The 14265-nt window shown below is 51.8% G+C and overlaps 2 protein-coding genes across 3 annotated transcripts in view; one reads left to right on the plus strand and one right to left on the minus strand.

Moving 5' to 3' along the window:
- Asna1 (arsA arsenite transporter, ATP-binding, homolog 1 (bacterial)) overlaps positions 1-6328 on the minus strand; it is a 7755-nt gene extending 1427 nt beyond the window's left edge. Inside the window, exons 1-4 of the mRNA XM_004635558.2 lie at positions 6131-6328; positions 4975-5122; positions 1101-1249; positions 873-1023 (exon numbers count right to left, since the gene is read on the minus strand). Coding sequence (XP_004635615.1) covers positions 873-1023; positions 1101-1249; positions 4975-5122; positions 6131-6291 — 609 coding nt within the window. The 5' untranslated portion in view covers positions 6292-6328. The remainder of the gene's footprint in view (positions 1-872; positions 1024-1100; positions 1250-4974; positions 5123-6130) is intronic.
- Positions 6329-7652: 1324 nt separating this feature from the next.
- Positions 7653-11543, plus strand: Trir (telomerase RNA component interacting RNase). 2 transcript variants are annotated; one of them, XM_004635559.2, is made up of 3 exons: positions 7653-8096; positions 10795-10872; positions 11121-11543. In XM_004635559.2, the coding sequence occupies exons 1-3, from the start codon at positions 7755-7757 to the stop codon at positions 11226-11228; spliced, it is 528 nt and encodes a 175-aa protein (XP_004635616.1). In that variant the 5' UTR covers positions 7653-7754; the 3' UTR covers positions 11229-11543. The 2 variants fall into 2 exon arrangements, with proteins under 2 accessions (XP_004635616.1, XP_023575986.1); XM_023720218.1 differs by lacking the exon at positions 11121-11543 and having other exon boundaries at positions 7690-8073; positions 10795-10871.
- The last annotated feature ends 2722 nt before the right edge of the window (positions 11544-14265 follow it).

Raw genomic sequence — 14265 nt, forward strand, 5'->3', positions numbered from 1 at the left:
GAGAGAGAGAGAGAGAGAGAGAGAAAAGAGAAGAGAAGAGAAGAGAAGAGAAGAGAAGAGAAGAGAAGAGAAGAGAAGAGAGAAGAGCAGGCAACTGGGAACCACTCCTTCGACCTCCCACTGACCACAGGGGTGGGTGTTGGGGCACACTCCCCATACCCATCCAATCCCAGCTCTGCCATTTTGGTGGTGACAGGGCTTGACCTCCTGCAGCCTCAGTTTTCTCATGTTATCCTTCTCCCCTAGTGCTCCATGAGTGGGCACAGAGCATGAAGGTCTGTGCCCTCCATGGGTCCTGCCAGGCATGCAGCAGGCTCTAAGTGAATGTTCTACGTGAGGGTGGGGCACCACCTGCTCCCCATGGGGAGGGGACTGGGGATGTGCTGAGGTGTCACAGTAATAACGATGTGCATGCTCACTCTTGCAATCAATCATGGCTTGACAGAAAGGTCAGGCATGCTGGCCACATGTGGAATCCCAGCACATGGAAGCAGTAAGCAAGGGGAGCACTCTGAGTTCAGGACCAGCCTGAGCCACATAGTAAGCCAAGGCCATCCTGGACTATATAGCAAAACCCTGTCTCAGTAAAACAAAACAGCACCCCCCACTGTGAAACCCAAAATCCTTTTCAGGGTAAGGAAGGTGAGGCTCAGAGAGAGGAAGCAGCTTGCAGGCAGTCACCAAGCCTGGGGAAGCACTGCCACAAAGCCTGCCATACTGTGTAGATGGGTGGGGCCGGGCGCCCTCCTTCTATGACCATGCAGATCCCTCCCACCTGGGGTGAACACAGAGCCGACGGAGGAGGGGTTTGTGGGGTAGGAGAGTGTGACAGCGGCGAGTTTGGGGCTCACTCCCCGCCTGGCCCCACATGCCTGTGAGATGAAAGGGCTGATCTGGTTCTTGATCTGCATGAGGCGGCCCAGGCCCCGCTCCACGATGGTGGGGAAGTTGAGGAGCCTGAGCGTGTGGCCCGTGGGTGCCGTGTCGAACACCACCACTGAGAAGTTCATGCCCTTCACCAGCCTGGGGAGAGAGGGCATGAGGCCACCAGGTCCCGATCCTCCCCCCGCAGCCCCACCCCACCATATGCCAGGCCTGACCTCATGACCTCTGCGTAGCTCATGGCCTCGTCGATGCCCGGGAAGGCACTCATGGCCTCCTGCATCATCTTCTTGCCCATGCTCAGCATGTTGTCCTCCTCAAAAAACTCATCAGGCAGCTCAGCTACACCCAGGCTGGGGTCGATCTCCTGGGGACCGGGGGAAAGGAGGTGCCCAGGATGCTGGAGCATCCCTCTGACCAGAGCCCTCATTAGGTGTCAGCCCTCCTTGGGGATGTGGGGTCTTGTGATGTCACATAAATGGTCAAGCCTTCATAGATACGTGGACAAATACGGACTGGGAACGGGACCCTGAAACAAGCTCCAATAGCAGCAGGCTTTTACATAGCTGTTCCCTGTCTGGACCTTGCTTTAAGACACTGGACTCCTGATTGCTTCCAGATCCTTCCTTTTATTTGACACAGCATCTTATTAAGTAGTTCACATTGACTTTCCACTCATTACATGGCCCAGTCTGGCCTTGATCATCCTGCCTCAGCCTCCCAAATGTTGGGATAATGGGCGCACTGCCATGCTGACCAGCCTGTTATTCTAAACTTCTGTGGGCTACCTTACCCCCTCCACTCCCCTACTGTCATTGCTCCTCTTGGCTTGCAGTGTTATCTAGCCCAGGATCCGTAAGTTGCTGCTGTTGCCTTTTTTTTTTTTTTTTCTTTGCCATAGGAAAGACTGAATTCAGGACCTTTGCACTCACCGCATTCCCAGCTTTTTAAAAATTTTGAGACAGGGTCTCGTTAAGTCACTGCATTGCCTAAGCTGCTTCAGCCTCCCACGGTTCAGGGGTGACAGATGTGTGGCACCACACTGGGCTTGTAGGTTCTGTCTGCGAATGCTCCCTCTTCCTGTTCTGGCTTGAAGGACTCCTACTTGCTCTGTTTATCCCCAGCTCTCTTATAGGGTTGCACCCTGGGGCTGGAACACTGCTGACCAGTCATTCCCACCCAATCTCTGTTCCTGGCCTCAGACTTCCCACAGGCACTCAAAAGGCTAGACAATTCTTGCAGGGACCAGGGTTTGATCCCTGGCAACCCCGGGCTGCAGTGCTGGTCCTGCCCCCGGGGCATGCTGAGACATAACTGAGACTGGGCTTGGTGGTGTGCACCTGTAATCCCAGCACTTGGGAGGCTGAAAACAGGAGGATCACAGAGTCTGATCTATGTGGTGAGACCTTGTACTACATACATTAAAAAAATCCTCTGGTGTTCTTTCCACGCTCAGAAGTGTTTATGTAGAGGGCTGTGGTGTAGTTTAGTGGTAAAACACTTGCTTAGCATGTGTGAGGCCTTAGATCCAACTCTGAGCACCACTGGGAGAAAAAAACAAAGATTTTTTTTTCTTAACCTGACATCTTTCCATTCCTGAAACTTCTGTCCTATTCACTGCTAAGAGAAACCGCTGGCTGCCAGCGCTCATCTCCCTCTGCTACTCTCTGGCCCCTGACACTGGCAGAGGCGAGGCTCTAGATCTGTGTGTTGCATGGAGCTCATCCTGCCTGAGGCTCACCTTCAGCTGGCATCCCTTGTTGGCAAACAATCAGGCTCTACCATTGCCTTTCTCAAAGTGGCCCTTTTCAGCAGGGCACAGTGGTCTGTGCCAGGAACCCCAGGTGCTCAGGAGGCCAGGCAGACGGATCATGCAACCCCAGCCCCAGGAGTTCAAGGCCAGCCTGAGCAATACAGAGACACCCCCGCCTTCAAAGCCTTCCTTATCCCTATGTCTCCTCAGTAAAGACTCCATTTCTGGACAGATGGATGGCCCATCATGACAGGCATCATCTCACCCTCCTCACCACACCCACCCAAGGTAGACTTTGCTCCCACTTCCCTGGTGTTCACTTCCAAAACCTGAAAGCTGATGACCTCTTCCTGCCTGAGACTCTGCACATTCCCAAGGCTCAGGACCCCGCTTTCCTGGCCTTCCTCCAACCTCACCACTAGCTTCTTTTCAGGCCCCTTTCCTGGTTTTCACTCCTGTCGCTGTGCCTTAAATGCCCATATAACCACGGGCTTGTCTCTAGGCCACTTTGTCCTCTCACATTCTCCTCCACACACACACAACCCAGAGTATTATCTCAGACACACCCATAGACCCAGCTATTATTAAGATGAGGCTGGAAGATCAACTGAGCCCAGGACTTTGAGGCCAGCCTAGGCAATATACAGAGACCTTGTCTCCAAAAGACAAAACAAAGCAAGAAGCTACCTTTGGGAAAATGACTTTCCATTCTACTTAAGAGCCAGGTAATAGCTGAGCCGAGTGTCAGCCAGGGTTGGTGATGTACAACAGTAATCCTAGCACTTTGGAGGCTAAGGCAGGAGGATCACTGAAAATCTGAGGCCAGCCTGGCCTGCTACATAGTAAGTTCACTTTAAACTGCATAGCCCTGTCTTGAAAAACAAGCAGAAAAATCTAAAACAATCAGTGCCAACTTCCTTTGAACTCCAGGCTCACATAGCCAAGATACTGTCATTACTACACAGATGTCCAAATAGACCCATCTGTGTGTGTGTGTGTGTGTGTGTGTGTGCGCGTGTGAATTACCGTGGACAAGACAGAATTATTATTTTTTAAAACCACTTATTTACTTATTTGTTTGGTATAGGGCCTCACTATACAGCTCCAACTCATAGTGATCCTACTCCCCAGTACTGGGATTACAGGCGTGTACCACCACATGGGGCCAGTAGGCATGGTATACTGTACTGGGGATTGAACCCAGGTCCTTGCACTTGCCAGGTAGGTGCTTGGATCACCAAGCTATCTCCCTAGCCCCCAAGACAGAATTCTTTTTTTTTTGGTCATTTATGTATTTGGTACAGGGTCTCACTATGCAGTTTGGACTCATAGTGGTCCTCCTGTTTTCAGCTTCCCCAGCACTGGGATTACAGGCCTGTGCCACCACATCTAGACTCAGTCACTGGCTAAGAATGCCTGAAGGCAGGGCCAGTGTGGCATGCGGTACCAGGGATTGAACCCTGGTCCCTGCACTTGCCTAAGCAGGTGCTTAGTCTGAGAATTTTTTTTTTTTTTTTTTTTTTTTTTTTTTGCGGAACTGGGGATAAACTCAGGCCCTTGCACTTGCCAGGGAAGTGCTTATTCCACTGAGCCATCTCCCCGGCCCCAATCTGAGAATTCTTGATTTGTCTCTCCTACACCTGTTCCTCTCCTCATCTTCCCCATCCTGATTGCTAGGGGGAAAAATGAAAGGGATTTAATTAATTTCTTTCTCTATTTCAATGAATCTCAATCTCTCAATCTCTCTCTCTCTCTTCTGTCTTTTTCAGACAGGGTCTCAGTAAGCAGTTCAGGTTGGCCTACAGTACACTTTGTAGCCTGAGCTGGTCAAGAACTTGTACTGATCATCCTGCCTCCACTTCCCAGAGTGCTGGGATTACAGTTATGTGCCACCACGCCCTGCTGTAATCTCACTGATTTATTTCCAAAATTCATCCCAAATCTAACTACTGTTACAATCCAATCTCCATGAGGCAGTAGTGAAAATTTCTCCAAATATGAATCTAGTCACGACAATGGGCTGTTTAGAATGAACAGCTTCCCACTGAATTTTTGGATGAAAGTCCAACTGCTCACTGTGACTTGCCTGGTCCCATACCATGTGCCTCTGGCTGGTCTTGCAGTTTCCCTTGCTTGCTTAGCTCTAGCCACTCCTGCCTCCTTCCTGCCCTTCAAACATTTCTCACTTGCTCCTCTGTGGGTATATTGGGGGAAGGGCAGAAACTGGAGACAGATTAGATACAGAATGGGCAGGACATGGTGACTACTGTTGGGAATGCTTAAGAGAAGCTAAAAGCAGCCTCTCCTAGCAGTGAAGAGCTCAGCTCTGCTTCACTTACCATAGCGAAGAGGTTGTCGTAGCCTTTAACCTTGGTTGGCACCTTGGAGAACTTTTGGTCAAAAGCATCTGAGATGTTGTGGGCTGGGTCTGTGGAAATGATCAGAACACTCTCACGCCCCTTGGAGAGCTGGACTGCCAGGCTGCAGCTGCACAAAGGACAGGTGGAAAGGTGGGGAGTAAGGGGACTGAGCTCTTCGGGGAAAATGTGGAATTCCTGAACCAGAGACCTGGGTCTGTCTGTCTGTCTCTCTCTTTTTTGAGATAGGATATTGCTATGTAGCCCAGGCTGGCCTTGAACTTGCTGACATCTTTCTGTCTCAGTTTTCCAAGTGTCAGAATTATAGGCATGCACCACCATGCCCCAGCATAGATCAGCAATTTTTTTTCTTTTTTCTTTTTTGCTGGGAACAGGGGATTGAACTCAGGCCCTTGGGCTTGCCAGGCACGTGCTTATTCAACTGAGCTATCTCCCTGGGCCCTAGATCAGCAATTTTAAGAAGCCAAATAGTTCACTGTGGCATCAAGATTAATGCCTGTAGGGAACCCTTTCATACTTCACTTACTACTGGGCCCTCCATCTGGCCTAAACGGCTAAGTGAGGTTCACTTTACTGATCAGGTGGGCCTGGTGCTAACTCCTTCTTTGCGGAGCACCGAATGGTAGGCCCAGCTGGCAGAGTCTGCCTCTGCCCTCTTCCTCAATTCTAAGCTAAGAGTTCCCTTGCACCTCTTGCCAACTGCACGATGGTTCAGCTGTCTTGTTTAAGATAACTGCTCCAGGGACCCTTCCCGGAGGACTGAGACAGTCTGTTCCTTTCCCACACTTTCCACTCCTAATCCTTCACCAGACTAGCTGTATTCTTGCTCCTCCGAGATCACTCGGCACGGTGGAGCCCACTGGAACATCTAAGTGCGCCCCTGCCTCCCCACGTGCTGCAGTCACTGAGGTTTTATACTTGAGCCCCAACAGCGACAGTCCAACTCAAGAGCTCAGGGCCTCAATTCCAGAGGCACTTTCAGTAAGTTGCAGGTAACTGACGAAGGGTACAACCCAGAAGACTCCGGCTTGCCGTGGAAAAGCCGGTTTCTGGTCTTCCCTTCGCTCCGTGGTACATCCCACCGCTTTCTTGCCGCCCTTCACGGCAGCCTCCTCACCTGCAGGTGGTCTTTCCCACGCCGCCCTTGCCCCCGACAAAAATCCACTTGAGGCTGCGCTGCTCAATGATGTTGCTAAGCGTGGGCTCCAGCGGCTCCACGTCAGGTGCATCCTCGAACTCGTCTGCCTCAACCCCCCACCCGGCCACCCCCGCCGCCATCTTGGAGCCGGCTCACGTGATCGATAGGAGCGCACCAAGCAAAAGGCTCACAGGGGAACTTTGTCTACAACATCTCCGCCGAGGCAAGAAGCATGAATTGTTTCCTCATAACCTAACTTTTATGCGAAAGTAGAAGTTTTGCATTTACCGTTTTACGTCCCTAGGGCTTATCTTGTCTACTTCTTGTCTATTATTATCCAAGTGCCATCCCCGCGTAATGAACATATTAGTACGGCTCAGACTATCCCCCTTCGCTGATTGGGCCCTAAGTCCAGTAGAGGTCTTTTCATTGGATGGATCTTTCCTTACTTCCACCAGTCACGCTTGCCCTTTTGTAGCCGCCAACCTCTCCTTAGCAACCAGCCAAACACCTAGTCCAAGTCCTATCAGAGAAGTTCGAGGGGAGGTCCGCCCTGGCTCCATTCTATAGGTTCAATTTTGTGTCTATCATTTTCCCCTCGCCAAGTGGGATTGCACCATTGCCTCAGGTCCGCCCCCTCCGTTACTCCGTTGGCCGAGTCTTCTGACTCCTGCAGCAAACCAGTCACGGACAACTTGATATGTATTTGGAGGTAGGTCCCCGGCTGAAAGTAGAGAAGGGGTCAACGATTGCAATTGGTGGCTTGGTGGTCAGATCCTTGCTCAGTATGCTCTAAGCACACGCGCTGGAACCGCTCTTGCAGAAGGGTCTTTAATTCCCGATTGTGTGTGTGTGTGTGTCTTGTTTTGAAACTGAGTCTCGCAGTGCAGTTCGGGCTGGCCTTAAGCTCACTTTGTAGCCCAGGCTGGTCTCGACCTTGCAACGCTACTCCTGCCTCAGCCTCCTGAGGGCTGGGATTACCGGTCGTGCGCCACCGCCCGGCATCGGATATCTTGCACTTAACTCCATATTCAAATGGAGACCCCAACTTCAACGAATTCATTTTTCAATCGCTCCTCTGGGGATAGCAATACAAGCTGGGTCCCAGGGCATTGGCGGAGTCCCAGTTTGAGTACTCCAGTTAAAAAAATGTTATTCTCAGACGGTGACCCCAGCCCCATGGAACCAGCTCTATTCTAGTGCCCATATGTCAGTTGAAGACACAACTGACACACAAAGGGGTCTTTCACTCAGAAAGAGTAACCTTGGTGGCAGACGAAGATTCGAGCCCTAAAAAGCTAGTGCATCCCCAACTTCAAGCAAGAAGCTCAATTCAGAAAGACAGCTACACCCCTCGTCCTATAGATGTCTCCACTTTCTGGCATACCTGTCAATTTAAGGCCAGTCTAAGTCGCAGGGGTGGATAATAAAAACCCATGGGGCGGGACGCTCTTTAACCCCGCCCCTCTCTCCGCCCCCTTCCCGGCGTCTCAGTCCTGACGGCTTTTCCCGGCATGCATTGTTCCGGACGCCGCTAGTCGGGCGCCAAACGCCGGGCTGGAGCAGGTTTCCCGGAGTCCTTTGCGCGGCACCTGGCGACAAAATGGCTGCCCGAGGGAGACGGGCGGAGCCTCCGGGCCGGGAGGCGCCAGGCCCTGCGGGCGGCGGCGGCAGCCGATGGGCTGAGTCGGGGCCTGGGACGTCACCCGAGAGCGGGGACGAGGATGTGTCGGGCGCAGGTTCGAGCCCGGTGTCTGGCGGCGTGAACTTGTTCGCCAACGACGGCAGCTTCCTGGAGCTGTTCAAGCGGAAGATGGAGGAGGAGCAGCGGCAGCGGCAGGAGGAGCCGCCCCCGGGCTCGCAGCGACCCGACCAGCCGGCCGCCGCCGCCACGGGCCCCGGGGGCCCGAAGAGGAAGGGCGGCCCAGGCCCCACACTCAGCTTCGTAAGGAGCCGCGGGGGTGGGGGCGGGCGCCGGGGCCGGGCCTGGCGGGGGAACCAGGCCCGGGAAGGGGGTCGGGATCCGCGCCTCCGCTTGGGCGAGGGCAGTCGATGGTATACGCGGAGGAGGATGTGGAGCTTGGATTCCCAACGAGAAGGGGCTTGGGGCGGAGACGGGCACTCCCAGATCCTGCCCGCGGGAACCAAAAGCTGGGTGATTGTATTGAAGCTGCAGTCCGGGGGTAGAGACGTCAGGGTTCCAAAATTCCTGTAAGAGCGGCACCCGGACTTTGGATCTTGGTACTGTGGAAATGAGGGGAAAATTCAACCCTGAGTTTGTTCTGACTAGACTCAAACCCCATATTGATTGACCTTAGGAAGAGCGTGACATACAATAAGTGCATTTCGTTTAACCAGCGTCCGTTTATTGAGCGCTTCACGGTGTCTTAGGTGCTGGGTATGCAAGGTTGAACTTGACAGATAAGATCTCTGGAGCTTCAGGGCTGTCCTAGCTGCATCTTCTGATGTAGTGTTCTAGTGTTTATTTCAGAACTGTCTTACAGGAAGGGCTAAGCCATTAGTTCTCAAAACAAAAAACCAGCGATTCTCAGCTGGGGACCTTCCCCACTCCACTGGTACATTTGACAACCTCTGGAGACATTTTGGTGGTTAAAGTTAGGGGAGCTTGGCGTGGTAACAACACACCTGTAATCCCAGCACACTTGGGAGGCTGAGGCAGGAGTGCAAGTTCAAGGCCAGACTGGGCTACATAGTTCAAGGACAGCCTGAAGCACATAGTGAGACCTTGTCTCAACATCTTACAATACATGGGACAGCAACCCCCTCCTCTGCCCCCATCCAGCTCGATTTTATTCCTGCTAGGTAGAGGAGCTCTACGGTAAATAAAAGGGGGTAAACTAGGCACAATTGTGTATGCGTATAATTTCAGCACTCTGGGAGACTAAAGCAGGGGGATCACAAGTTCAAGTCCTACCTGGGCAATTTGGTGAACCTGTCTCATAAAAGGTTATGGGGGATGTGGCTCTGCAGATCCCCCTACCGCACGCATGTATGTGTATGTGTGTGTATATATATATGTGTGTATATATATATATATATATATATATATATATATATATATATAGTGAGACCCTGAGCTTGTTCTGTGCTTGGTGTTGAGATCAAGACTGTATAGTTTGTAGAGGGAAAGTGTTGATTTGAGAATAATAGACTAGGGGTTACCACTTGGATCCAGCTGTCTGGTTTTCAGCAAGTGAGCCAACCTCTCAAATCCTGAGTGTCTTCACCTGTTCAACGTGGATGGAAGGGCTGGAGGTGTAACTCAGTGATAAATTGCCTGGTTAGCATTTAAGACTCTGGGGTCCAATGCCAGCACCACAGAAAGGAAAGATTCAGGTGTGGTGGCACCTACTTATAATCGCAGCACTTGGGAGGCTGAGGCAGGAGATGTTTAAGGCCAGCCTGGTGAGTTACAGAGCAGTCTGAACTATATATAGTGAGACCCTGTCTGAGAAGAAAAGAAAAGGTAGGAAAATAGCTTAGAGAGTTTGACTGTCTAAGTGCCTGCCTGGCAAGCTTAAGGTCTTGAGCTCAATCCCTAGTACCACATGCTGTGCTAGCCCCAGGACTAAGTGGAACCAGGCATGGTGGCGCATGTCTGTAATCCCAATGCTGGGGAGGCTGAAACAGGAGGACCACTGTGAGTCCCAACTGCATAATAAGACCCTGTATGAAAAGAATAAAAGTACCAAAAAAAAAAAAAAGGCATGAAAGTACCAGCAGCTACAAACAAACAAAAAAAGAAAACCACCAGCAGTGCCGAACACCTGGTTGAGGGGTGTAGACCAAATGATGTCTATGGAGCCCATCAAAGCCCTAGAGTACAGGAAACCCCCAGTCTAGACATGATGTTGGGATCCTAGAGTGAAAGTCCAGAGTGAGACATCTCTTTGAGGAAGAGCATAACTGTCAGGATTGGAGTTAGTGTGACAGCTGAGAGTGGAGTTCAGGAGGTCCCCCCCCCCATATGTGAGCAGTGATAGTTGCAGTGTTTTTTCATGTGTCCATAAAGGGGCTTTTGTGCCCGAGTCCTTCAAAAAGGCAGGCTAGGTTTGCTGTAGGGGCATTGGTGTTGCTTGGTGGTTAAGGATGCCACTAATGACTTAGATCCTTTTCACCCTGAGTCTGGCTGTGTTGTTACCAGCATGACCTGTCCTCAAAGGAGAGGTTTCCTCATCTATGAAATAGGTATGTTTATAACTTTTGGTTTAGGATTATTGTGAGGGTGGAAGGAGGTGACAGATTCATAGCACTTGGCATTGGGCTTGGCATACAATAAGTGCTCAAAAAGGAGCTATTGCTGCAGCTGTGGTTCTTGCCAAGGGAAGATGAGGCCTTGGCCTAGAGATTTTGGATAGAACTATCCTTGGCAAGGCTGGTGCACCTCTGGCTCCCTGGGAGGGCAGCCGGGGCAAAGGGCTGCCTGGGCATGGTGGGCCCAGGGCAGGTGCTGAGTCGAGTGTGCTCCTCTCTGATTGCTGCGCAGGTCGGCTGGCTGGTGGAGCTAGGCACGGCGTCGGGACAGGCCACCAGGCCAGGCTAGGAAGGTGTGGTGGGCCTCAGCGCCGCCAAGGCCAGGCCCGGCTCCTGTAACCCTTGCAGTCTTCTGTCCCTTCACCCAGGTGGGCAAACGCAGAGGCGGGAACAAACTAGCCCTCAAGACGGGAATAGTAGCCAAGAAGCAGAAGACGGAGGATGAGGTGAGCAGGCTGGGTGGGGTCTTCCCTTGCCGTCTTCCCCTTCCCTGGCCAGTGTCTTTCCTGCTGGGATGGGCGTGCTACGTTGGGTGAGAGGACTCGCAGCAGTGTCCCTGGTAACTTGACTTTTTTTGACCCAAACCCAGGGTTTTCAGGGTGATACTGGGGATGGGTCAGCTGTCTCAGGACAGTCCTGACCCAGGTTCCTCGCCTCCTTGGCATCCTCCCCCTCTCCACCCCATTCCCCACAGGTATTAACAAGTAAAGGTGACGCGTGGGCCAAGTACATGGCAGAGGTGAAAAAGTACAAAGCCCACCAGTGCGGTGATGATGATAAAACTCGGCCCCTAGTGAAATGAACCCCTTCCTCGCGTGCCCAGGGCTGGGACTCTGCGATGTACATAACTATTTAATGCGGCGGCGGTGGCGGCAGCAGCCTTCTCCCCGAGGACTGATACACAGAAGGAAACCGAGGTGCTTCCCGCGGCCGCGGACGATTCTCCAGGACTCTTTTTTTACCTTGAGCACTTGCCTCCTGAGACTTACTAGAACAGTGGTTTACTGTCCCCTTTCTTCCACCTCCTTGCTCTCTGGCTCTATCTTCCTTTTCTCCCTTCCTCTCCCCGCCCTTAGCCATCACTTCTGGGAAGTAAAAAACTTGATTTAGTGCGGGAGTTGTGTGCTTTGTCTGTATTTGTACTTTCAAACCAAAAGTCCTTCCTGTTGTCAGCACCACAGCCCACCCTAACCTGGGTTCAGCCCACATGGAGGTGCGTGAGTGGGAGAGAGGACAAGGAGCCTACCTGTCAGGCTGGACTCACCTCAGAGCCAGCCTCCTTCCTCCTTGACTGTACTTGCTCGGTAGCACCTTAAGACCTTAAGCCCTTTGTGTGTCTACAGTCCCACGGTGACTGGAAAGGTCACTGGTGTTTAACCTGCCTGACATGAGCAAGGCCATGGATTCCATCCCCAGCAACATACACATGTGTATACACATGCACACATGTACCCACACACACCTCACTTTTTGACCGGGCCGAACCTGTTGTGTTTCTCATTCAGCACTTACTATATGCTAGGGCTTTTCCAGACATGAGGGCCATAGCAGTGAGCAGAGAAGCCACAGTCCTCCTTTGAGGAACACGACAGGTGTTCTGAGTGGTGACGGTAGGATAGAGGCAGGGTGAGTGAGTGGGGGCTTGGTCATTTTAGTTGCCCTCAGAGTCCCAGGGGAGGTGAAGGTGGCCACCAGGTGAGAGTGCCTGGGCCTGAAGGTACAGGGGAAGGGGAGGCACTGGCACTGCGAGAGGGCTGGTGCTCATGACCTCTGATTCTACCAGGTGCAGTCTGCAGCCGGTGTTCACCCATGCAACATACTTGCACCTGCCTACAAGAAGATGAAACTGCTGCCATCATGCAAAAATCCCTGCCCATCCACAAAACACCTCAGTTAAATATTGTGCCAGGCAAGGTCCCAGGACAAAGTGGGAGCTGGGGCAAGAGTAGGATGGTTGGGGATGACCTCCCTGTGAAAGTGACACGAGTCTCAAGTCCTGAAGGAAGTGAGGTAGCTGAGGATGGTCTGTAGCATCCAAGGCAGAAGGAACAACAGGTGCGGAGAACTTTTATCTGTTTAACTAGCTTGATGACAGGCCAAGCAAAGTTTGGAACAGGACACCTGTGCCTCTCACTTCCTGCTAACACAAGGCAACTTTTTTTTCATGCGGGCTCAAAGGTCTGTCTTTGGGAACACTGAGTTGGCCTAGGTGTGACTTTGGCCTTAAGGATGGTCTGGGATGGGGGAAGGGAACACAGGAAGTAATAGCAGCCTTCCCTGTCTTTTCCTCCCCCAAAGCCAGAAGCAGTCGCTGGATCTTTAAAAAGAAACACCAGTGGGAGAAGTAGGTCGTCCCTGAAGCAGCTTGGCCTCTATTCTGGAGCAGCAAGGGGTAGGAGGAGCTGAAAGTCCAGCGCCTTCTTTCAGGTGTTCCTCTGACCTGAGAAAGTACAGGGGGAGGAGAATCGGGCTGGTGAGTCACACAGCCAAGGCTTCAATTTATTTTAGTGCTGTTGGCTGTGTGATCTTGAATAAATCACTTAGCCTTTCTGTGGTTTGGGACCTTCATCTATTTTTACAGATGGCGGAAGCTTCTCTGTAAAGTCAGTTTCTAAAGTAGGAAGCTGGCTGGGGGTATGGCTCAGAGAGCACTGGCCTGGCATACGCCGGGTTCAATCTCCAGCACCACAAAAAAGTACAAAGTGAAGCCATATTCATAGCATTTTAACCTTGACGTTGGAAACCCATCCCTATCATTGTGCAACTGGACGGATGAATAAATAGGCTTGTGTTCCTGGACTGTTTTTGCCTGGCTGCGGTTTTCAGGAAGGAACTCTGCCTCATAGTAGGTTAACAGTCTACCTCCTAAGCTCTATCTTGGAAGCTTTTTTTTTTTTTTAATGCTGATTTTCTTTTGTTTTTCTGGGACAGGGTCTCACTGCGTAGCCTAGGCTGCCCTTGAACTCACATCAGTGTGCCTGCCTCAGCCTTCCCAGCACTGGGATCATAGGTGTGTGCCACCACAGCCTGGAGTGCTGTGTGATGATCAGGGAGGGTACTGTAAAGACTGCCCTTGTCTCCCCGTTTCGTGTCAGTGATCAGCTCCCCGAGTTTCTTTTTTCATGGAGCACTTCTAGTTGAACAGTAATTTGCCATGCACAGGATTGCTGTGAGAATTTGGAAACCATTTGACAGTCAATAATAGGTGCTTAAATAATTGAGAGACGGTTGCTGCACCACTTACAGTCAGCTACACTGTGGATCCCCTGAGTCCAGTAGTTTGGGCCCAGCCTGGACAATATAGTGATGCCACATGTCGAAGGTGGAAGAGAGAGGGAAATGGAGGCAGGGAAACTTGTGCTTTACCACTTAAATTGTCTAGCTGGGAAAACGGACTTTCCTGTCCACACCATGGCTGATAAAGTGGACGAGATAGCAGCACCAGCTGCTCTGGTCTGCTCTGACTACCAAGGCTTATGCAGGGCCTCTGCAAACTTGCCACATTAAAAGGACAGCTGAAGATGGTTGGGTCCCAAACTTGCTGACATCTACCCTTATTTGGGACGACGCCTAAACTTGAACAGAAATCACCTCACCTCACACTCCTCTTGGGAATCCCACAACCCAGTCCCAAGAGTTCTTCCTTTTAACATCTACTTCAGTGGGGCTCGAGATCCCGCCTCCGCACCCTCTCCACGGTTTTTGAGTCTCTCCCGGACCTCAGGAGCAGCTCGGGCGCGCGGCCGCATGGGAGTTGTAGTTCTAGCGCTGGGCGGCTTTGCACTTGCGCAGGTGGCGGTTTCCACACGTGTCGCCTAACACCGACTTCTGTCCAGCGG

Source organism: Octodon degus, unplaced genomic scaffold (assembly GCF_000260255.1).
Source record: "Octodon degus isolate 3935 unplaced genomic scaffold, OctDeg1.0 scaffold00073, whole genome shotgun sequence".
NCBI lineage: Eukaryota > Metazoa > Chordata > Mammalia > Rodentia > Octodontidae > Octodon > Octodon degus.

What these genes read in the sequence shown, in the direction of transcription:
- Trir (XM_004635559.2), top strand. Translation starts at nt 7,755, where the DNA reads ATGGCTGCCCGAGGGAGACGGGCGGAGCCTCCGGGCCGGGAGGCGCCA. An exon ending in CAGGCCCCACACTCAGCTTC is followed by an intron (nt 8,097 to 10,794) that starts GTAAGGAGCCGC and finishes CCCTTCACCCAG; the next exon opens with GTGGGCAAACGCAGAGGCGG. An exon ending in AGCAGAAGACGGAGGATGAG is followed by an intron (nt 10,873 to 11,120) that starts GTGAGCAGGCTG and finishes CATTCCCCACAG; the next exon opens with GTATTAACAAGTAAAGGTGA.